At 38.7% G+C, this 25,399-nt stretch overlaps 1 protein-coding gene across 3 annotated transcripts in view; it reads left to right on the top strand.

The window, feature by feature from the left end:
- Positions 1-25,399, top strand: part of LOC118577334 (zinc finger MYM-type protein 4) — a 127,414-nt gene that overhangs the window by 10,154 nt on the left and 91,861 nt on the right. For 2 of the 3 annotated variants that reach the window (XM_036177491.1, XM_036177490.1), the window contains exon 1: positions 11,688-11,734. Coding sequence is in view for 1 of the 3 variants with exons in the window: in XM_036177489.1 (XP_036033382.1) it covers positions 11,689-11,734 (46 nt within the window). In the remaining 2 variants the exon portion in view is untranslated. Of the gene's footprint in view, positions 1-11,687; positions 11,735-25,399 lie in introns of those variants that run through there. The other variant, XM_036177489.1, reaches the window with a different exon arrangement.

The following is a 25,399-nucleotide window of genomic DNA, read 5'->3' as shown; positions in this document are numbered from 1 at the left end:
AGATCTGGCTGTAGGCAAGCCTGTAGGACATTTTCTTAGTGATTAATGAGGGAGGCCCCAGCCCATTATGGGTGGTGCCATCCCTGGGCCCATGGTCTTGGGTTCTATAAGCGTGTTGAACATGGAGAACAAGCTAGTAAAGAGCAGTCTTCCATTGCATCAGCTCCTGCCTCCAGGTTCCTTCTCTGAGTTCCTGTCTTAACTTCTTTTGATGATGAACAGTGGTGATGAAGCTCAAGCGAAATAGACCCTTTCCTCTCCAAGTTGCTTTGGTCATGGTTTTATCACAGTAATAGTAACCCTGAGTCAGTATATGTGTGTAGGTATGTGCATATGAATGCAGGTGCCCAAAGAGGCCAGAGACATTGGATTCTCTAGGAGTGGATGGTTGTGAGCTGCCTCAGTGTGGGTGCTGGGCATTGAACCCTGCTTCCCTTTAATTTTGTTTTTTGTTTTTTGTTTTTTATTATTACATTTACTGCATTTGTGCTCAAATATGCCATACATGTGAAAGTCAGGGGACAACTTTTCATAAATTGGTTCTGTTTCTACTTTGTGGGTCTTAGGGATTGAACTCAGATTGCCCTGCTTTTTTTCTCCTCCCTCCCTCCCTCCTTTTACCTTCCCTCCCTCTCTCCCTGTCTTCCTTCCTTCCTTCCTTCCTTCCTTCCTTCCTTCCTTCCTTCTTTTGAGACAGGATTTCTCTGTGTAGCTCTGGCTGTCCTGGAACTTCTCTGTAGAACAAGCTGGCCTTGAACAAGAGATTTGCTTGTCTCTGCCTCTGAGTGCTGGGATTAGAGGCATTTCACACCACTACTTGGCACATTTTTCTAATAATAATAATAATAATAATAATAATAATAATAATGTTGAATATCTTTGATGTGCTTATTGGCCATTGGTATGCCCTCTTTGGTAAAATGTCTATTTAAAGTTTTTGTCCTTTGTCTGGTCCTTAACTGAGTTTCTCTTGTTGCTGAGTTGTGGAAAGTTTTATATATGTATTCTGCATACTACACTGTCCCTTGAGATAGGGTATGCTGTTTATTTAGCCTTGGCTGGCTTGGAACTTGTGTTCCTGGAACTAGCCTTGGATTTGTGAGCTCCCTTTCATGGCTTCCCAAGTGTCAGGATTATAAGCATGTCCTACTATCACACCTAGTTTCTGGCTATTGAACCCTTAATAGGTGATTTGCAAATATTTTTTTCTCATCCCTGGGCTGTATTTTCATTCTTGTGAACATATATTTTTTTTTAAAGATTTATTTATTATATATACAGAATATATGACTGCTGGACAGAAGAGGGCAACAGATCTCATTACAGATGGTTGTAAGCCACCATGTGGTTGCTGGGAATTGAACTCAGGACCTCTGGAAGAAAAGTCAGTGCTCCTAACCTCTGAGCCATCTCTCCAGCCCCCGTGAACATATCTTTTGATGCATGGAAGTTTAGAAATTTTGTTTTACTTTTGTATCATGTATTTTTGTTTTTGATTTTTGTTTTTTGAGACAGGGTTTCTCTGTGTATTTTTGTTTCCTATCCTGGATCTTGCTCTGTAGAGCAGACTGGCCTGGAACTTGAAGAGAGAGATCCGCCTGGTTCTGCCTCCCGAGTGCTGGGATTAAAGGTGTGCATCATCTCGGCTTAGCCTGTATCATGTATTTTTGATGTTATATTTATGAAGTTATCTCCAAGTCCAAGTTTACTTAGATTTTCCTGTAAGAATTTAACTCATTTGTAGTCTTCCCCCACCCACCCAAGCTGGTCTCAAAATCATAGAGATCCTCCTTCCTCTGCTTTTTGAGTGCTTGGGTTAAAGGCATGTGCCACCACCATCTGGCCCTTCCTCTCTTTTAAAGATAGCATCCCCCTGCATATTCCAGGCTGGCCTTGAATTCACAGTGTAGCCAAAGCTGGTCTTGATAATGGTTGTAGATCTAGTGCATTGGTTCTCAACCTGAATGACCCTTTCACAAGGTTTGAATATCAGATATCCTGCATATTAGATATTTATATTACAGTTTATAACAACAAAAATATAGTTAAGTAGCAATGAAAATAATTGTATGATTGGGGTTCATCACAACATGAACTGTATTGAAGGGTTTGCAGTATCAGGAAGGTTGAGAACCACTGATGTAGTGGCAGTAGAATCTGTTAATCAGTTCTGAGGTGAATGAAAACCTTCCTGCAAGGCATTTATGTCACATAAAGATTAAAAACCCAGGGTATTCAAGAAAAGGATGGCAGTTCTTACGTTGAGAAAGAGAAGTTATTTTCACTGAAGATTTGAAATTGTTAGTTTCATGCTAGTACTATCACTTGTCTTTACTCTGTTCCACAGTCACATTCTTTCTCAGTAATTGCTGTTACTCAGGTAAAAAACAAAAACAAAAAAACCCCAATGAGACTGAGTTATCCCGATTTGTAATTCAGCGGTTCATGTAACAAACACTGGGTGTTCTGGAACTGACTATGTAGACCAGGCTGACTTCAAATTTACAGAGATCTGCCTATGTTTGCCTTCCGAGTGCTGTCAAAGGTGTGAGTACGTTTGTTTGCTTGTTTTTTGGTTTTTCAAGACAGGATTCCTCTGTAGAGTTGTTTTTTTTTTTTTTTTTTTTTCCTGAGACAAGGTTTCTCTGTGTTTTCTTTGGCACCTGTCCTGGAATTCACTCTGTAGACCAGGCTGGCCTCGAACTCACAGAGATCCACCTGGCTTTGCCTCTCGAGTGCTGTTTTTAAGTTTATAGTAAATAGTCCTCTGTTCTTCTTGAATGTTGTTTGAGTTGAGCTAATGTATCTAATTTATTTCCTTCTGCAACTGCTCAAGAATATAGAGAGAACCTTTCTCAGATAATAGACATTGTAGCCACCATAACTGCTTTAACAATGATGTGTAGTTCCGTGTGTTTGCTTCATTTGCCGTGTCATCATACCCAATTACAGGTGATAATGAGGTAGACCAGCTTTCATACCACTCTGGTTGCTGTTTGAGTTCTGTACTATATAGCCCAAGGTTACAACCCAATCTGTTTACAGTTTTGTGTGTCTGTCTCTTGTGATTTCAATCAGAGGACGAAAAGCATGTAATATTTGAATATGAAACGTTTAATATCTAGAGTTAGAAAAGCTGGGCAAGGTGATGTACCCCTGTAGTCCCAGAACTTGGGAGGTGGATTCAGGTCTGAGCTACTTGAGTTCAGTCAGCTTGGACTGCATAAGACTCTGTCTCAGTCCTCCACCCCCAACAAAGTATAATTAGGGAACAGCAATGGACAAGTAAAATAGAACTCTAAAGCATGTAAAATAGTAGGTTTTATATGATAACAGGTATACAGCTCTAGCTAGGGCCGAGGTAGAATAGCAAAGCTGGCATGCATTTGGACAATGCCTGACTCCGTATCCTTAAGTCTGAGATTCAGGTCTTGTTGAAGAGTGTGAGGTCCACTGGATGCTGGAGAGGTTTCAGATTCTGCAGACTTTTGTTGGCAAGCATGAAACCTCCCACCAGGGTGCTCAAGAGTTATTAAAAAGCTACTTACTAAATTTGGCTAAGTCATTAGTTGGGGGCATTGACAGAATTTCTGGGCAGCTCCCCCCATATCAGGGACTGCTGAAATTGGTGAATAGTTGCTCTCTGGAGGGTCTGAGGGAACTATTTGAGTGCCTGTGCATGTCCTGACAGAGAGAAATACTAACTTGGAGGGTAGTTGGTCTCTAGGAAGGCCATTATTGGAGTAAGCAGGTAAACACAGTATAATGGGAAGAGAAGACTCTTCTGGTGTATTTTTCCAAATGCTGTTTACTGATAAAGTTTAACACTTTGCCAGCTGGCAAAAGGAGAAGATACACAAGGGCCAATTCTCTTACACAAAACAAGGCAGAGAAAAGGATAGCTTTCAAGTTGAGAGAATCCATATGTATCTCATCCATCATGCATTACATTATAGTTACTAAGGTTGATCCTAATTTCTGTATTGTACAGTTTTCTTGGTTCACAAATAATTTTCTATTGGTGAAACTATTAAGGCTACTCCATGTAGTTAAAAGGGAGGTTTATTTTGTGGGGTAACTTACAAATGAAGGAATAGGTTGTAGGGTCTGGCAAAGGTATGGCACAGTCCGGCGGTGTTCTCTGGAGAACTCCGTTCAGTTCACCTCCAGCGTCCAGGGTCCCAGAACCAAGAGAGACCTCTCCTCTCAACCCTGGGTCTTCTGCTTCCTCCCTCAGCCCCGCCTTGTGGGCGTGACCATTACCGAAGCCTCAATGGGGGTTGGAACTTCCAGGCCAATGCTGGGATGGCTACTCACTACAATTTTCCTTTAAAACAAAGAAAATACAAAAGGTGACAAATAAAATCAAGTAAAAAAGGAAAAATACCTTTTATAATACAGATCTGTTGGTGTTTAATTCTTTTAACTTATATATAACTGAAAAACTGTCATTTTTGCCTTGGATTTGAAAGATTCTTGTCCCCCTGCATTTAGTATTTACCCTTCTGTTTTTTACTTTTCACTTTTTATTTTTTTTTGGACAAGGTTTCTCTGTGTAACTCTTGCTGTCCTGGTACTCACTCTGTAGACCAAACTGGGCTTGAACTCACAGAGATCCTCCTGCCTCTGCCGCCTGAATTCTGGGATTAAAGGCTTGCACCACAATTGCCCAACTCCTTTTGCTATTTTAAAGAAATGTTTTATTTATTTGTATGTGTGTGCATTTCCTTCTGTGTGGACCATGACACACATGTAGTCAGAGTTATTACCTGTGTGTGTATTGGGAATTGAACTCAGGTCATCAGACTTGGCAGCAGGCCCTTTCACCTACTGAGTACATTTTTGGTTCCTTAATTTTTAAAATCACATTTATTAATTTATTTTTCCTTTTTTTGTGCTTGAGTGTTTTCTCTGTATGCATGTAATGCATGCATGCATGCATATAGATATACAGTCTGATTGGGGGCCATTAGAGGTAATGGAATCGTCTGAAACAGGACTTACAGACAGTTGTTTGCTGCCATGTGGGTGCTGGGAACCAAACCCAGGTCTTCTACAAGAGCAGCACTTCTAATAGCTAACTCATCTTTTCAGCCCTGTTTATTGTGTCTGTGGGTTTGGGGGTACATGTGTGTAGAGGCCAGGGGAGGGCATTGGGTGTCTTCCTCTGTTTTGCTTTCCATCTTTTTTTTTTTTTTTGAGACAGTATCTCACTGAACCTGGAAACCCTCAGTAATCCTGAATCTAGCCTGTGAGCTCCTGGTATCTCCCTGTATCTGTGCTCTCAATGCTGAGCTCACAGCTTCTTTCCATGATAGCTGTTATATAAGTGCTGGGGGTTAAACTCGGGTTCCCCTCCTTGCACAGCAGCAGTGCCTCATTGCTGTCTGTTTTTAAAATTTTTGTTTTAGATCTGTTCATTTTTATTTTTAATGAGTGTTTTGTCTGTGTATGTATGCACCATGTTGTGGCTGGTTCCTGTGGAGGACATTAGATCCCTGGGAACAGATGGATGTGAACCACAATGTGGATGTTAGGAGTCTGGGCCTCTGCAAGAGCAAACCATTGAGCTACCTCCAGATCCCCTGGAGTTTCCTTTGGTATAGGCCAGCCTTGGCTTACTGTGTAGCTGACACTGGCATTGATCCTCATGCTTCTGCTTCCCCCTCCCAAGTGTTGTGATTACAGGCATAACTATCACTTTGCTTAATCTGTTAATTTGATGACCAGTCCTCCTTTATCTGTTGGAAGGTATAACATTCTCTGTGGTCTGCTTTAAATGCTACCCGAAACTTGTGGAAAGGTCTGTTTTATTTCCTGAGCTTACCCCCACCCCTAAGATTTCTCCTTTTTTTTTTTTTCCCTTGAGACAGGGTTTCTCTGTGGAGCCCTGGCTGTCCTGGAACTCAACTCTGTAGACCAGGCTAGCCTCAAACTCACAGAGATCTGCCTAGCCTCCCAAGTGCTAGAATTAAATGTGTGCGCCACCACTGCACACATTTTTAATTAACAAATTTTGGCATTATAATTGTCTTCTTGGGGCTGGAGAGGTGGCTGGCTCAGTGGTTCAGAACACTGGCTGTTCTTCCAGAGGTTCTGAGTTCAATTCCCAGCACCCACATGGTGGCTCACAACCATCTGTAATGAGATCTGGTGCCCTCTTCTGGCTATACAGACCAAGCACTGTATACATAATAAAATAAATAAACAAACAAACAAACAAATCTTTAAAAAATTGTCTTGTTAGTGATTCCAAATATCTCTGAGGTGAGATAATACATTCCTTTTAAAATCAATTATTTGGTATTTTTCTGGTCCAGCGTGTGCTACATTATGGTGCTTTTTCTAAATATACTTAAAATGTATGCTATAGCTGTTTGAAATGGTGTTTCTATAAATACCAGTTATGGCAAGTTCATTGACAAAATTGTTAAAAAGAATGTCTTTGCTTTTTTAAACTTTCACTAATAGCTAGCTGTCAAGTATTGTATATCTAGTAAACATAGTTGGAGGTTTTGCCTACTTTCATTTTAATGTTTTCTTCCAGTATTTTAAAGTTGTGTTAAATCCTTCGTGTTACAGAATTATGTATTACTGATTATAAGGTTAAATAATTGTATACCTATAAAGCCTTCTTTCATTAAGTCTACTTTATCTGTTATTAATGTACAGGTACATCATGGAGATGTTATGGACTGGGTGTCATAAGAGGGTTCCAGGCCAGACTGGACTTCATGAGACCCTGTCTCAATCAAATAAAAAGAAAGAAAAGAATCTAGGCAAATAAAACATAGTAGTAAATCAAAAGAAATGAAGGAAATAATAAAGCTATAAGACAGCCATGTGGTGACTCTAACCTCGACTTCCAGCACTCAGAAGGCCAAGGCAGCAGTAGCATTGTATGAGATCAGGCCACCCTGGCTACAGAGTGAGACTGTCTCAGATAGCAATATAGAGCAGCTGGATGGCTCATTGGGTAAAAGAGCTTGTTTAAAGTCTGGTGACCTGAGCTTAATCCTTGGGACCTATGGTGAAGGGAGAGAACTGGCTTGAGAGTTGTCCTCTGACTTAGAATGGATGCTGTGGCTCCTGTATACTTGGAAACACACACACACACACACACACACACACACACACACACACTAAAAGTAATAAGCAAAAATCAATTAAATGGGAAATGTAAAACTATAAAAATTAATGATTTCAAAAGTTAGTTTTAGCAAGATAAACATAAAAAAAATCTCTAGCTAGACTGATTGAAGAAAAGAAAAGAAAAAAAAAAAAAAACAAACAAGACACAGGAGCTTTATTTATCTAATCCCAGCACTGGGCGGCAGAGCCACGCAGATCTCTGCAAGTTTTTTTTGGCTTTACTGTTCTTTTGCTTGTATGTTATGGTTTCCAATTTTGTGTTTATATGGGTTTTGCTGTATATGGGTGTGTTTGTCTATGTATATATACTTCTCATGCTTTTTGTTTTGTTTTTAAAATTCTGGCTTGTTTTATATGCCTGATTTTTTTCTAACTAAAGAGAGAAAGGTGGCATGGAGCTAGATGGGTATGAAGTGGGGAGAATCTGAGAGGACATGAGGAAGGTGAAACCATGATCAGAATGTACTGTATGGAGAAGAAAAACATTTCAATTAAGAAAAAAAAGTTGGGGGGGGTGTAGGGGTGGGAGGGGGGGGTGCATGCCTGTAATCCCAGCACTCGGGAGGCAGAGCCAGGCGGATCTCTGTGAGTTCGAGGCCAGCCTGGTCTAGAGTGAGTTCCAGGAAAGGGGAGCAAAGCTACACAGAGAAAACCTGTCTCGAAAAACCGAAAAAAAAAAAAAAAAGAAATGAAAATAGAGATAACTCATACAGATAATTATTATTAGTAACTATGCAGTTAATTCACCTACTTTAGATAAGGTAGACAAATACTTCAGTAGACTCAACTTACTAAAAATGGGACAAGAAATTAGAAGGTTTATATCTATTACTATTTCTTTTGCAATACTTTGATTTGAGTCCAAGATCTCACATATCCTAAGCTAGGTCATATCAGGAATCCCATGTTTTAAACTAAAAAAAAAAAAAATTTTGAGACAGGGTCTTAACTATGTAGCCTTGGCTGCCCTGGAACTCATGTAGAACAGACTGGCCTCCAATTTTTAGAGATTTGCCTGTCTCTGCCTCTTGATTCCTGGGATTAAAGGCATGCTTTTAAGTTTACACTTTTTTTTTAAAGATTTATTTATTTATTATGTATACAGTGTTCTGCCTGCATGTATGCCTGCAGGCCAGAAGAGGGCACCAGATCTCATTACAAATGGTTGTGAGCCACCATGTGGTTGCTGGGAATTGAACTCAGGACCTCTGGAAGCACAGCCAGTGTTCTTAACCTCTGAGCCATCTCTCCAGCCCTTAAGTTTTGTTTAGTTTTTCAAGACAGGGTTTCTCTGTGTAGTTTTGTGCCTTTCTTGGAACTCACTCTGTAGACCAGGCTGGCCTGGAACTCACAGAGATCCGCCTGGCTCTGCCTCCCGAGTGCTGGGATTCAAGGCGTGCGCCACCACCGCTCAGCAAGCTCCTAAGTTTAAAAATTACATTTACCTTTTTTTTTTGAGACAGGGTTTCTTTGTGTAGCCCTTCTCTGTAGACTGGCCTCAAACTCTGGGAGATTCGAGTGCTAGGATTAAAGGTGTGTGCTACCAACACCCAACACATTTCTGTATTTTAGTGAGTGTGCACACATGAAGGCATGAATGTGCCATGATTTGTGTGTGAATGTCAGAGGACAACTTTTGGGTGTCGGTTCTTTTCTTCCATCACCATTTGGAACTTGGGGATTAAACTAAAGGGGTCAGGCTTGTCAGCAAGTGCTGAACTGTCTTGTTGGTCTCAAGCTGTTTTCTTTTGTCCAGGGAAGGAATATGCCAGGATTGAGGCAGCCATACAAAGTTTTAAGAGGTCAGGCTTGAATTCCACCCTTAGCTTGGCTTTCATTTGCCTGCCTGAGTCAGGTCTGCAGCTAATGTCTCCAGTACTGTAAATAGAGGTTGAGAAAGAAAAGGCTTTTCAGATGCCATGTCGTAGCAGTGAGAGAGCATTAGAGATGATAAGCGCTGTTGTTGAGGCTTTCAGACCTGTGTTACGCTTAGTGTATGCCAGGGGTTCATGTCTGTGTTAACAAATAGCTCTTGGGGGTTTGACTACTACAGTAGGCGTTCTTCTTCTGGGTTTGGGCCTAGGCTTCAGATGAGGTTAAGAGCCCAAATACGCCTTTAATTCCCAGCACTCGGGAGGCAGAGGTAGGCGGATCTCGGTGAGTTTGAGCCAAGCCTGATCTATCGAGTGAGATCCAGGACAGGCACCAAAATTACACAAAACTACCCAGTCTCGAAAAACAAAAACAAAACAAAACAAAAAAGGAGCCCAAATACTTGTCCATCAAGATCTAATAGGAAGGTCAGTGCTGGGAGAAAAGACATCAGGACTCTCATAGGTGACATACCACTCAGTACCTGTGTGGTACAACTACTGTTGATCATCCAAGATGAGCATTAGGTTTCCATGGCTCACAGCTGGTCTCCTTTAAAATACCATTGACTTAGGCTTTGCAGTTACACTGTCCAATGAGGCCCGCATTTACTATAACCCTTGGTTAAAAAAAAAAAAAGAATACTTATAGCCGGGTGCTTTTCTCTGTTCTGCCCTAGTCCTGAGGTCCTGAAGCTGCTTTTAAAAGAGGCTATAGGCCAAACAGTTTGTAATTAATATTAAGCCTCTGAATGATTATTTTAAAAGCTGCTGTGGACCAATTGGGACAAAGAAAAGGCTCCGTCTACAAATACTTTTATCCTAAATTAGAAATAAGGCAAGGATGTCCAGTTTTATTACTTGTACTAATATAGTACAGGACATAGGTAATTCAATAAATAATAAAGGCATAGTAATCAGAAAGAAATAAAACTTTAAAATTTTTTTTTAATTTTGTTTTTGAGACAGGGTTTCTCTGTGTAATAGCTCTGGATGTCCTGGAACTCACTTTGTAGACCAGCTGGTCTTGAACTCACAGAGATCTACCTGCCTCCCAAGTGCTGGGAATTAAAGGTGTGCACCACCACTAGCCAGTAAGCTGTTTTTATTTAAAAGCAAAATAGTTGTATATATACCCAACCCTAAGGAATCTCAAATGCTTTTAAAATTAATGAATTTTGTAAGATTACAAATGAAAGTATCAAAGTAAAAAATTCAATAATACTTTTATATACCAGTAGCAAGCAATCGAAATGAAATACTTTTTACAGTTACATATATTGCAGTAGGAAACAAAAACATGAATGATTTACAAAATAATGCTAAGCTCTAGATGCTAAAAAACTAACTATAGTAGAGAAATAAAGACCTAAATAAATGGCCAAGACTCTGATGCTCATTGATACCATAGTATCTATCCAGTCTCTCTGAATTGATTTATGGATGAAGTATTAAATTATTTGTAAGATAGAAATTTAAGTTTCATCTTTGCCATATAGAGAACCTGGAAGCAGTCCATCCCATTACAATATTTAAAATGTATAAATCATAATGAAACATTTAAGAACATTTTTATAGGTCTTTACATTTTTTTATAGCACACTAATTAAAAAATCTCTGAATTATAGAAAGTTTATCTTATGAAGATTTCTTTGAGAATAATTTATATATTATGACACTCATGAAATAGAAGACTGGAGAGTAGAATTGACCATAAAACCAGAAGCCAAAGCGTGTAAAACTTTCTGCAAATCTAAGATGATCAAAGGTGAAAAATACTGATAAGATCAGTATTAGTGAGAATGTAAGAAAAGGAGCACTCAGATGGGAAGAAGGAAAGTAGCTATTGTGGGGAGCAGTTTGGCAAATATCCACAGATATTTTAACTATCAGTAACTTTTGATACAGTTATTGCACTTCTTTAAGTTTATATCAGAACCTCTAAAGAGATACATACAACAGTATCCATAACAATAATGAAGAAAATGCCGTATGAATTAAGTAAAAAACTATCCAGACAATGGGGACACATATACACATACACAATAATTCATACAAAAATTTCTACTAATGTACTCATTTGTTAATCTTACAACAACAAATGTAAAATTGTCCTATTTTATGAGGTAAAACCGTATGCATGTTAAAGGATATTCAAGGCATACTTTTGGGGGCGGTGGTGGCGCGTGCCTTTAATCCCAGCACTCAGGAGGCAGAGGCAGACAGATGTTTGTGAGTTTGAGGCCAGCCTGGGCTACAGATCAAGTTCCAGGAAGGGTGCAAAGCTACACAGAGAAACCCCGTCTCAAAAAACCAAAAAAAAAAAAAAAGAAGCCGTCTGTATTCCTATACTTTTGGAGTTATATGGTCAGCATTCAGATGACATTTAAAATTTTAGAAATATAATATTCTTTATTTTTTGATCATACTTAATAATCAATGTATCTTTATTTTATTTATTTACTTATTTTTTCGAGACAGGATCCTCTTTGCTCTGCCTCCAGAGTGCTGGGATTAAAGGCGTGCCCCACCACCGCCCGGCTGACTTTGATTTTAAGAACAACAAATTTCTGCTGGTGGAGTAGACAGGGATTCCAAAAAGTAAGATTGAAATATTTGAGAATAATGGTATTTCTCTCTCTCTCTCTCTCTCTTTTTCTTCCAGTTTGAACAGAAAAGTGATGCAGTTTTTGATGAAATTGTAGAGAACTGTAAGTACTATTTGAGGAAAAAAATGGTTCCCTTTAGTTACTATGTCTTGATTCAGCATTTATCCATTATAGTTTTTAGATAGTATCAAATTGTGTGATGGTCCAGTTTGAGTTAGACCTAGTGTCATTAAGTTGAGGTGTTTAGATTCTTCTTTATTTTTAGTTAATATTTTTTCAGTTTTTATTGTTTAAAACATAGCAGTACTTTATGCTTATATGGCTTGTATAGCTTGCCCTTACCATTTCCTTTTTCCTTTTTTTTTTTAAACAGGTTTTTACTTAGTTTGCAGTCTCTTTATATGCTGTATGATAGATTATAAAAGTAATACATTCAATTACAGTACCGAATGATTAATATAGAGAGTAAACGTCTTTATTACTATTTTCAAAAGATTTAACTAGCTTTAAGAGTTTACCATATATCTTTCCAGACTTTTTCTATGAATGTGTACACATATATGGTATATGAGGTTTATGTTCAGGAACCACATGAATATTATTTCTGTTTTTTCATTCAACTGTATAGACATCTTTCTGTGTCAGTGGCTTTTGACCTATTGCATGTATTTTAATTGCTACTGGGTATTTTATTACAGGGCTATAATGTAACCAGCTTCCCTTTAATACATATAAACAACTTTAAATTTTTTATTATTAAAAACAATACTGAATATGTGTTGCTATATATATTGTTTATTTGTTCAAGTATTTCTGTAGGATAAATACTAAGATTGGAATTGAATTTTACAGGATGTTTTTGTACTTGTTTATGTATGGTAAATTTTGTCATCTAGAATTCTTAAGGGGACTATGCTTCTTTTTCTTTACATTTTCCTCCACTTACAGATCTGTGCGTATCTACCTTCTCTTTACAGTTAGTTTGATAACATTTTTTTGAATGATAACTAATAATAACTAATTCTCCTAATCTACAGTGGATTCAGTTATTGAATGTTCTTGCAAGCTAGAGTCTAGATAAAAGAAACATTTACACACACACACATTTAATGTGGTCATGAGGATTAAGTCTAGGGCTTCACATAAGCAAGTGCTCTACCACTGAACAACATTACTTAAGCATTGGAAGAGAAAGTTTAGATGTATAATGAAATATTTCACAGTATTTAAAGAGGAAGTAAAGAACAAAGTGTCGAGTCTTCAGCATGGGCCTCTTGTTTTTGTAGTGTTTCTGGGAAGCAGTTTTGTTTGATTGACTTTTTTTGTTTGTTTTGTTTTGTTTTCTGAGACAGGGTTTCTCTTTATAGCTTTGCGCCTTTCCTGGAACTCGCTCTGTAGACCAGGCTGGCCTCGAACTCAGAGATGCATGGCTCTGCCTCCTGAGTGCTGGGATTAAAGGCATGTGCTGATTGACATTTTTTTGAGACAGGACCTCACTATATATTCTAAGCTTGTCTGGAGCTCAGTATATAGTGACCAGGCTGGCCTTAGACTCACAGAGACTTGTCTGCTGGAAATAAAGATCACTATGCCAACCTGACTGACTTTAAAAAAAGAAGGATTAAAAAAAAAAAAAAAAAAGATTTATTTATTTATTATGTATATAGAAGAGGGTGCCAGATTTCATTACAGATGGTTGTGAGCCACCATGTGGGTGCTGGGAATTGAACTCAGGACCTCTGGAAGAGCAGTCGGTGTTCTTAACCACTAAGCCATCTCTCCAGCCCTTTGTTTTTGTTTTTGTTTTTCAAGACAGGGTTTCTGTGTGTAGCTTTGCGCCTTTCCTGGAACTCACTTTGTAGACCTGGCTGTGCTCGAACTCACAGAGATCCACCTGCCTTTGCCTCCCGAGTGCTGGAATTAAAGGCGTGTGCCACCACCGCCCGGCGAAAGATTTATTTTTAATTTTGTGTGTGTGTGTATCTTTGTATGTGTACGAGTGCTGGTCTTGGAGGAAGCCAGAGTATCAGATGTTCCTGAAGCTGGACTTTACATGTTGGTCTAACATAGGTACTGGGACTTGAACTCAGGTTTTCTACAATAACAGTATATGCTCTTAACTGCTGAGCTATCTAACCTCTTGATTGATATAAAATTCTTTTTCATTTTATTCTATATATATTGGTACTTGGCTTGTATGTATGTCTGTGTACTACATGCATGTGTGATATATGTTGGGTCTTCTGGAGTTATGGTTTGTTGTAAGCTGTTATGTGTGTGCAATCAAACAAGTGTTCTTGGAAGATCATTCTTAACCACTGAGCCCTCTCTATCCTCCAGAAGTTTATCGTTTTTGAGTGGTAGATTAATTTTATACATTTTGTTTAAAAATTTCTGTCTTTTATTTGACAGTATGACAAAATCACATATTGAAAAAATAAGCTTAAGTCAAAACATTGAACAGTCTTTTCAATGAGAGAAATTCAGTCAGCTAACAGAAATGACAGTATTGTAAACTAATTTGATACTTGTTGTACAAATCCTAAATGGTCTTATAATAAAAACTTGGAGCCAGATATCAGGGTGAAAGCTGAAGCTCAGAGAAGCAGAGCAAGCCACAGATACCACCACCTCTTACCTCACCAACTCCTCAGCCTGACAGAGCCTCTACAGGAGAGGGAGTTCCTGTCTCCTCCTGCTTTATATTCCTTTCTCTGCCCAGCCATATCACTTCCTGTCTCAAGTGCTGGAATTAAAAGTGTGTGCCACCGTTGCCTGGCTCTCTTTCTCTTTTAGACTTGACTAATCTCATGTAGCCCACTATGGCGTTGAATTCAAGAAATCCAGATGGATCTCTCTGCTTCTGCCTCTCAAAAAGTACTAAGATTAAAGGTGTGTGCCACCATTGTCTGACCTGTCTGTGGGTAACTGCCTGGCTCTGTCATCTGATCTTCAGGCAAGCTTTATTTCTTGTATTACAAATATATCACCAGAGATACTATTGTCAGTTTCTTTATTTTTTAAATTTATTTTCAGTTTCAGTAAAATAAATAATAATATCCATATATACCATAGAGTAGTATGTATTGAATTCTAGAGTAGATACTTCCCTGTCATTTCTTTTTACTTTCTTATATGTATATTCATTTAAAATTGCAAATTAATATAGAAAGATTATGATTGATCCACCTTGGTTTTTCTGCTCATCATTGGTGGTCAGGGTGATAGTCAAATATTAAAACAGCAGCTAGAATTCATCCCTCTACCATTATAACTCATTTTCATTACTTTTTTCTGAGTACATTTCTCTTAACCAATAATTTTTAAATACCTGCTGTAACTACACCTTTGCTCAGGTCTGGTATTATTAATAGAAGTAAACTAAATGGTTCTCTTTTCTATATTCATCATTTTATTTTGAACTATTTATTTTTTTGAAACAGTTTCACTATGTAGCCCTGGTTGGCCTGGAACTCACTATGTAGATTTAGCTGACCTGCAACTTCCAAAAGATCTGTTGAGGTGTTCTTTGTAGTGTGAGTCAGTTGAAGAAAGAAGGCACTCCAAGATGAAATTTTGAAGCCTATGTGGCAGCAGGAAGGGCTAGCCTCTCTGGTGGACTGAACCTAGAACAGCTGTACAAAGGCATATTCTTTGTTACCCAGAGTTGTTTTTTGAATAAAGTATTTCCTCATACCAAAGTCCCTATTCTAATCTATATGTCTCACTAAAGGAAAGCATCACATGCCCTCATGACTTATAGTCCATTATTGTTTATCATTTGCAGTACACAATAATCCAAGAGCCTCAGGTGTGCCAGAGGCATCTTGTGACCAAAGTCATGCAAAGGTTGCAACACACCTCTGTAGTAAAACAATTCTACAAATCACAGAAAACAATCACTGTTTTCCACAAAGATGCTTTGTGGTGATATTTTATTTGTGCTTATTATTAAAGTTTGCCTGGAGATGAGAGGAAATAGCAAGCCATTTTAGGTAAACAAGTCAGGCATCGGTATCACTAGCAGGCAGGATCTCTGTGTGTTCAAGGCTATACTAGGGAACATAGCCAAGCCTGGTGATACATGCCTTAATCCCAGTACCAACCATAGAGACCTGGAAGACTGTACGGACAGACAGAAAGTGACAGAGCTGTGTAGGAAGGGGAAGTGAGGTAGCTGGGCTAAGAGAGCCAATGAGAGGGCAAAAAAGCAAGGCATATAAGGCCTGGGTAGACAGTGAGTAACTCGCATTTGGAAGCTGCTGAGTTGGTGAGGTAAGGTTAGCTGTGGCTTTCCCTATTTCCTTAATCTTTCTCTAAGGCTTTTAACCCTAAATTTGGCTCCATGTTTTGTTTTGTTTTTTAAATTTAATAAGACCATTTAGAAATTCATCTATAATTCTTTACTGTTTACCACAATGATTCTTCAAGGTAAAAGTACATCTGGAAAACAAGCTGTTCATTCTAGTGTCTACCCCAGAAACAGTCACTCTGCTAAATTCCTACAAGATCTGTCTGCCTTTGCCTTCCAAGCACTGGGATTAATGACATGCACCACCATGCCCAGCTTACATTAAAGATTCGTATTCAGTAAAAGTTCCTGAGATACCAGCTCATTAATGAATAACTATTAGCATCACTGATAGATTAAGTTCTTTCAGAACAAACGACAGTTTTCAAGGAAAAATGAGAGCATTGCTAATTTGTTCATGAAATAATCACTTAGATTCAGAACATTTGTTTTGATTACTTACACTAGTTTGTAAAAAGCCGCCATATGTGTATCTTTCACTTTTAAATGGTAAAGAATAGTTTTATTAGGAAAATGAAAGTGATACACAACCTTGGATAGGTAAATTATAGAAGGGTCCGAAATATACTGATGTGTTTGAAGATTTGGATTCTACTTAGATGCACCTCATTCTTTTAAAAATTCTATTATATTTATAGGGAAACAATGGGTTCCACTCTTGTTATACAATTCTCATTTACCTTTTTTTTTTTTTTTTTTTTGCTGGAGCTGAGGACCGAACCCAGGGCCTTGCGCTTGCTAGGCAAGCGCTCTACCACTGAGCTAAATCCCCAACGCTCATTTACTTTTAATTGTAATTTAATTTTATTATTGTATGTCTAGAGTGGGGTCCAGGTGTGTCACTGTACACATGGGAAGGTCAGAGGACAACTTTGGATTTGACTCTTTATGTCCATCATATGTGGGATCCAGGGTTCAACTTAAGTCTATATAGACTTGCTCAGCAAATGTCTTTCCCAGAGATATTCCACTGCTTCTCTCTTGTCTTTTTGAAATATTTCTACTTCAGTTGCTTCTTCGTTGTTGTCGTTTTTTTTCCTCTTTGTTTTTTAGAGACAGTTGCTTTATATAGCCTTGGCTGTCCTGAAATTTGATCTGTAGACCAGGCTGGCCTTGAACTCACAGAGATCCACCTGTCTGTCCTGAGTGCTGGCATTAAAGGTTTGGATTGGGTCTTTCCCCATCAATCAGTAGTTAAGAAAATGCCCTTCACAGTGGTGGCGCACGCCTTTAATCCCAGCACTGAGGAGGCAGAGGCGGATCTCTGTGAGTTTGAGGCCAGCCTGGTCTATAGAGTGAGTTCCAGGACAACCATGGCTACACTGAGAAAACCCGTTTCTGAAATCGAAAACATAAACAAAAACAAAGAAAAGAAAATGCCCTCCAGTCAGATCTTAGGGAGACATTTCTCAATTACGGCTCCCTCCCTCCTCTGTGAAGACTCTAGCTTGTGTCACCTTGACACAGAACTAACCAGCCCAGTCCCCTAGTTCAGGACTCCCAGGTGTGTGTCATAAGACCCAGATTTAGTCCTACCTTAAAGAGCTGGTCTGGAAGTGCTGCCTGCATTTGCCAAAGTAGCTTCAAAGAAATCTAGTACTTGTAGTCCCATTGTTGAATCTGTTCTTGCTTTAGAGTAAAACTGAAGATCCTTTAGTAAGGAAGAGAAGGAAATTGTTACTAGATTTGTATTAGTTGCTATAATGGTCACCTGGATGAAGATACTACACTATACTTAGGGGGGAAAAAGCAACTAAGGCCTTATGATACAGTTTATTTTTGAAAAATTTTTACCTTATTTTTATTTTTTTAACTTTTTGGGTTTTTTTGGCATAGGGTTTCACTGTAGCCCTGGCTATTCTAGAACTCACTATGTATACCAGGCTGGCCTCGAACTCACAAAGATCCACCTGCCTCTGCCTGCCAAGTGCTGAGATTAAAGCTGTAAACCACCACTGCTCAGCTCTTTTTTAAATTTTAGAAATTTTATTATTATGTGTATGAGTGTTTTGCCTGCATGTATGTATGTATGTATGTATGTATGTATATCAGTCAGTACCTGATGCCTGTCAGATGAAGATGTCAGATCCCCTAGGACTGGATGGATATTACAGATGGTTGTGAACTACTTTGTGAATCCTTGGAGTAGAGTCCCCTGGAAGAATGGCCAGTGCTCTTAATTAGTGAGCCATCTTTCTGTCCTCTACAGTTTAGCTTTCAATTGATAGTTTGAATGCTGGTTTACCTAAACCTAAGCCTCTTTTAAATCCTTCACCACTTGTAGCTGGAGTGTTTGTCTCCAGCTCCCGCCAAGCCCCGGCAGTCTCACAGCCCACTTATAAAGTAAAAACACAGACTCTTATATTATTTAAACTGTTTGGCCTTACGTTTAAATTAACTCATTTCTATTAATCTAAGTACTGTCACATGACTCTGGCTTTGATGGTCCTCTGACATCTTGGTTCTTTGGGTGGCTGGCTTGTGTCTCCCCCTTCTCCCCCTTCTCCTCTGAGTGCTCAGTTTGATTCTTCCACCTAACCTGATCCTTTGTTGCCTTAGGCCAAAACAGCTTTATCAACTAATGAAAGAAATACATATTCATAGCATACAGAAAGATCAACCCACAGCATTTTTCCCTTTCTGTTGAATCAAAAAGGAAGGTTTTAACTTTAACATAGTAAAATTACATATAACAAAACAGTTATTAAGCAATAATTATAGTTACAATATCTAGTCTCTTTGAATTTAACAAAATCAGAGAAAACATTCAATTATCCTATCTTGGTGAGTCTATAAAGTTTTTTTTTTTTCTTCTTGGAGACAGGGTTTCTCTGTGGAGCTTTTCGCCCTTCCTGGAACTTGCTTTGGAGACCAGGCTGGCCTCAAACTCACAGAGATCCGCCTGTCTCTGCCTCCCAAGTGCTGGGATTAAAGGCATGTGCCTCCACCGCCTGGCTAAAATTTTACATCTGATTTATCTGTAATCATAATTAAGGAAATTGTAACTATAATCATCTAGACTTCAACTTCATCAAAGACCTGAGAGTGCTGTGTGATGTCTTTCTGTATGTGTGAATATGTGTTGTTCTGATTGGTTGATAAATAAAGCTACATTGGCCTATGACAGGGCAGGATGGAGCCAGGCAGGAAAATCCCAAAAGAGACAGTGGGAGGAGAAAGAGGAAGTAGATGCTATAAGCCACCGGTAGGAAAAACAAGATGTGAAAATGCCAGTAAGCCATGGCTACATGGCAACTTATAGATTAATAGAAATGGGTTAATTTAAGATATAAGAGCAAGAAGCTTGAGCGACAGGCCATCGCCATAGAGTTCGTAATTAATAAAAACCTCTGTGTTTATTTGGGTCTGAGGAGGTGCAGGACTGGGTGGGACACAGGAAAACTTCCAGCTGTATTTGGTGCTTAGCGTTGGGCATTGGTCCACATAGATCTAAGAAAATATAAAGACTCTGAATGCACAGAAATGGAGCACAGCAGGCTTCCTAGTCTCAAAGGCTCATGCCAATAGCAGTGTAGAAACTTTCCCAACATCTGCCTGTAAGATGGAGCTGGCTGCCAGCCGCCATGAGCAAAGCAGCATGGTAGATTTCTGCTGCACTGTACAGTAGTGTCTCCAAGCCTCACTGTGCACATGAGCAAGCAGGAGCACACATGTCACACTACATACATGTCAGGTTTGAGTCATTTCTTCTTCCATAAATACAGGCTTATAGTACAATGGGAGAACCCCGGAGGGCAGAAGTTCGCTTCCGATGTTTTACAATTTTGCATGTAAGCTGTTGATGCCCAATATGCAGGATACACAGACAAGGAACTTAAGCATTCAGGAGGGTGGAATCTTGCAGGAAATTAGCATAGGGAGGATATCAAGGTCAAGGTTTGCAAGCCGAGGCCCATTTTTCTTGATCCCAGCACTACTTAAGTTGGCAGCTCTGCAAAAGAACAAGTAAGAACCATAAAGGAAAAACAGGTAGCTCACAAGGAGCAGAACTAATGGTCTCATGATGGCTACATTGAGGCTTACAAATTTTAATAACCTAATTATTTTATTTCTATTATGTTATTCTTATTCAACTCATATTCCATTTTTTAAAAAGTCTGTATTATTACTATTATCATTATTTTGATTTGGGGGGGTGGTTAAGATGCTTTCTCTGTGTATGTAGCTTTGGCATCTTTTCTGCTCGGCTAGTTTTATTTTTTTGCGATAGGGAACCTCTACATAGCCCTGGCTGTCTTAGAAGTCACTATGTAGACCAGGCTGGCCTCCAACTCATACCTTTCTATGCTGCCTGAGTGCTGGGATTAGCGGCATGTGCCACCATACCTGGCTGATTTTTATAATTTTGAATTATGTGTATGTGGATATGTGTATTGTGAGTGAAGGTTCCCTGAGAGGCCAGAGACTTGGATTCCCTGGAGCTGTAGTTACAGAGAGTTGTGAGCCACCTGGTGGTGGGAGCTGAACTCTGGCCCCCTGAAAGAGTAGTAAGTACACTTAACCACCGAACCATTGCTTAGCCCCTGTTTTTTTTTTTTTTTTTTTTTTACTATTACGATTATTATTATTATTATTATTATGTGGCTTTTTTTTTTTTTTTTCAAATTGAATTCAGTACAGTTCAGAAATAGGTGATGAGTGCTAGGCCAGTATTTGGGATACTGAAGCATGAGAATTATGAGTTATATAGGCCTGCTTACACTACTCAGTGTGTTCTAGGCCAGCTGGAGCTATCATGTGAGACAGTTGTCTCAAAGAAAACAAAATAGTGGCTTGAGAGGTCTCGGTGCCTAAGGGTACTTGGTGCTTTTGCAGAGGATCTGGGTCTGGTTTCTATTATCCTCTTTTGGCGTCTACAGGCACCATGCATATGTACACAGTGCACATATGTACACACAGGCGTACAACTTGTAGACATAAAATTAAATACTTTAAAAAGCCACATAATAATAATAATAATAATGGTAATCGTAATAGTAAAAATAGTAAAAATGTCTAAGTGTGAGAATTTGTGTGTGTGTGTGTAGAAAGAAATGTTGAAACCAAAGTCTTAACATTTGTTTAGGGCTATAACATTGGTGGAAAATTGATGTTATTTGAAAAGCAACACAAGTCTCAATAGTGTTTTAGTGTTTTAAACAGTTAAGCTATATTACAGTTTTAGTGGACTTGGTAGATACCAGCAGAACATTTCATCCAACAGAAACAGAATACAGTCTTCTCAGCAGCCTCTTGGACTGTCTCCTACATATATAGCACATTCTCAGACACAAAACAAGTATTTGTTCACACAAAAGAATCCAAACTATTACCTTTGCAGATTAAAGTACAATAACACTAGAAGTCAGTAGCAAGATAAATTATAGAAATCACACAAAAATATTTACACTAAATAGTATACTCTTGAATGACTAGTAGGTCAGTGGAGAAATTTTAGGAAATTATAAAAGTCCTAGAATTGAAAGAAAATGAGCACGCAAATCACCAGAACTTTAGTAAAGGTATTTCTAAGAGGAAAGTTTATAGCTATGGTAGATAGTTTACATTAGAAAAATAGGGAGAGGTGCTGGAGAGATGACTCAGCAGTTAAAAGCATACACTGCTTTTGCATATTTACCTGCGTTTAGTTCCTAAGCACCTACAGGGGCAGCTCACAATCACCTGTAACTCCCTCTTCAGGGGAATCCAATACTTCTCTCTTGGCCTCCAGGAGCAGTTGTATCCATTTGTATATACCATGAGAAATAGTTCAGTGGTTAAGAGTACTAGAATCATTAGAGAGTACTTTGTAACTAATGTTCAAGAAACTATAAAATCTAATAGAGGAAATGGATGAATTTCTGGACACATAAGACTTACCAAATTAAACAACATAGATCCAAACAATCAACAAAATTGAAGTGGTAATAAATGTCTTCCAACAAAGCTTAGCCCAAGTTTGGACAGATTCACTACTGGATTCTACTAAACCTTAAATGAACAGCTTACACCAGTGTTTCTCGGTCTGCTTTCTAAAATAGAAATGGAAGGAACACCACCAAACTTATTATGTCCAGGACCAGATAAGGTTACACATACACACGAACTCTGGTGAAGACAGAGACAAAAATTCTCTTAACACTTTTTTGCAAACTGTATTCAAGGACACATTAAGAAGATCATATGTCATGAACAAGTTTGTTTTGCTATAGGGGTGATGTGGTCTCAAGCCAGGGACAATTGCCTCTAGGTTCTCCCAGCATCCCTCCGTCTACTAGTTACAGGGCCCTCCTGGCTGGCATACCTTACTCCCAGGGGCTTGGCTGCCCTTCTCTGGCTCTCCCTTCTCCCCTCTCCTCACATGTCCCGGCTCAGGGTTATGTCCATTCTGGTTTTTCCCAGATGTCTCTGCCTCTGGTTTTGTTCTCCCTTTTATTCACAATAAACTTTATTACCAGACATGCTGAGGCACACCTTTAATCCCAGCATTTAGGAGGCAGAGGCAAGAAGAGCTCTGTGAATTCAAGGCCAGCCTGGTCTACAAAATGAGTTCTAGGACAGCTAAGGCTGTCAACACAGAGAAACCCTGTCTCAAAAAACTACACACATAAAATAATAATAAAGAAATAAACTTTCCCTCCACTATTCCTAGTAGCAGTCTTCTATTGTTCGAATCCTAAATGGTCTTCATAAAAAACTCAACATTCTTTCATGACAAAAGTCCTGAAGTAACATGTAACAAAGATCACATGCAACAAGCCTATATGCAATTATATGAAATTGGGAAAAACTTAGGCAACTTCCTCTAAGACAGGAATGACACAAAGATACCACTCTCAGTCAGTACACTGCTCAATGTCTTGGCTAGATCCTAAGAAAGAATAAATAAAAGGAATACAAATAGGAAAGGTAGAAATCAAATTAATTTCTATTTTCATGTGAGCATGATCCTGTGCTTAAAAGATCCTAAGGATAGCTGGGCGGTGGTGGCCGCACTTGGGAGGCAGAGCCAGGTGGATCTCTGAGTTTGAGGCCAGCCTGGGCTACCAAGTGAGTTCCAGGAAAGGCACAAAAGCTACAGAGAAACCCTGTCTCGAAAAACAAAATAAAACAAAACAAACAAACAAACAAAAAGATCCTAAGGATGTCTTGTGTGGTGCCACATCTTTAATTCCAGCACTGGGAAGGCAGAAGAAGGTGCATCTCTGTGACTTTGAGGCCAGCCTGGTCTTCAGAGTGAGTTCCAGGACAGTCAGGGCTATTATACATAACAACAACAAAGAAAGGAAATAAAAGAACAAAGATCCTAGGGGCCCCAACATAAAACTCTCAATACTTGAAAAATATTTTTACCTGTGGACACAAAATCCACCTACGAAAATCAGTGCTTTTTTATGTATCAATGATAAACTTGCCAAGAAAAAGGAAAACTTATCTATGATAGCTTCAAAACAAAACCAGAACCAAACCAACCACAGGAATAAACATAAGCAAGAAATGAAAGACCTCTATAATAAAAACTGTACTATAGAGAATCCCTGTCTCAAAAAAAAAACAAGAACAACAACAACAACAAAAAAACCAAAAAAACTGTAAGCACTGAAGAAAGAAAGAAGCCAGGGAAGACACTAGTTTGGCAAAAGTAATAATTATAAAAATGGCTCTATTATCAAAAGTGATATGCAGGTTCAATACAGTCCCTATCAAAATTCCAGTGTTTAGAAAAAAAATTAATATTGAAGCACAAAAGACCACAAATAGCAGAGTATCCAGAAAGAACAGTGCAGGAAGTATTATAGTACCAAATTATATTACACAGCCTAGTTTGAAAACTGGAATGATAGTGGCATAAAAGCCAACACATAGGCCAATGGAATAGACTTGAAGATCCTGAGAGAAATCTGTAATGCTGTAACCACCTGATTTTCTTTTGAAAAGGCTGTGAAAAACAATTACTGGGAAAAGAGTTTCCATGGGGCTGGGTTTTCTGCAGACCAAAGAATGAAACAAGATCCATGTCTTCCACATTGTACAACATTAAGAATTGATTAAAGACCTTTGAAAATGCCAGAGAAAAAACATAGGAGAAACACTTCAAGATTAAGAGATCAGCAGGTATTTTTCTGAAAAGCAATCTAGTTGCATAAGAAGTAGTGCCAAGAATTGACAGGAAGTACAAGGAAATTCAAAAGCTTTTGCAGAACAAAAAGTAAGTGAGAGTTTACAGCAGTGAGGGGATTGGATCTTTGCTAAATGTGCTTAAGTCAGAAATGTAGTATTTAGGAAATCTAGAAAACTGCAAAAATCAAACACCAAAACAACAATAATAAAACCCAAATTAATAAATTGGCTAATCAATGGAAGAGTTACTTCCAAAATGTATTCTGGAAGTGGGATTCTTAGATCATATGGCATGTTTTTAAACTACATTATTTTTTTTTCTGAATTGTTATGACATTATATTTTAGCACCAACTGTATAGAATTTTAGTATCTGTACATCCTCAACTCCCCATGTTATTTCCTCTTTATTTTTCTTTCTTTTTTTAAAGATTTATTTGTTATGTATACAGCATGTATGACTGCAGGCCAGAAGAGGGCACCAGATCTCATTACAGATGGTTGTGAGCCACCATGTGGTTGCTGGGAATTGAACTCAGGACCTCTGGAAGAGCAGTCAGTGCTCTTAACCTCTGAGCCATTTCTCCAGCCCATTTCCTCTGTTTTTATTAGTGTCTGTTATAATTAATATGTAATATTGTTACTGCCTAGGGGTCTTGATTAGATGTGTGTCTCTCCCCCCCCCCAGTTAAAGAATTAAAAGGCCAGAAAAATCTCTAGCATCACAAGTAACACCAGGGAATTCTCAAACACAGCAAACCAAATCAGCCAGTGAAGAAAGACTTTAGTTAGAGATGAAGAAATGTGTGTACTTGTACTATAAGCACACAGAGACAAACCCTGCAAAGCAGAGAGGGCACCTAGGACCTGGAAAATCCACTCTTCTCAAGGGCTGGTTTTTTAAAGTCTTCCAGTGGGTCTTCCTCCTCTAATTGGGTTGGTGGTTGATTGTCCCACAACTGTGAGGTAAACTTATCTTGATCTTGAACTCTGGCCAAACCATTGCAAAGGGGCTAGAGTTTTTGTCTCAGGTTAGAGAGTATAGAAGAAGCCAACCATCTTAGATGTTCACCACCTTTATTACCTATTGTCTGATTGTCTGCCTACAGGGAATCTAAGACCTGTCCTGGTCCCTCAGTATCTAACTTTTGTTTTTGATTTGTGTTTCTTTAATGTTGAGTGTCTTGCTGGCTTCATGTCTTTTTTCAAGTCCTTTGCTTGGGCTATAGTCAGATTATCTGGGGTCTTTGTTTAACAAAAAAATCTTCATATATTCTGGATATTAACCTTTTCCATTGATGTATAGAAGTTTTCTAGTTTCCTATAGCCTATTTT

The sequence above is a fragment of the Onychomys torridus genome, chromosome 2 (assembly GCF_903995425.1).
Source record: "Onychomys torridus chromosome 2, mOncTor1.1, whole genome shotgun sequence".
In the NCBI taxonomy this organism is placed as follows: domain Eukaryota; kingdom Metazoa; phylum Chordata; class Mammalia; order Rodentia; family Cricetidae; genus Onychomys; species Onychomys torridus.
The sequence above is the reverse complement of the archived record's forward strand: the minus strand, read 5'-3'. Positions and strand labels throughout refer to the sequence as shown.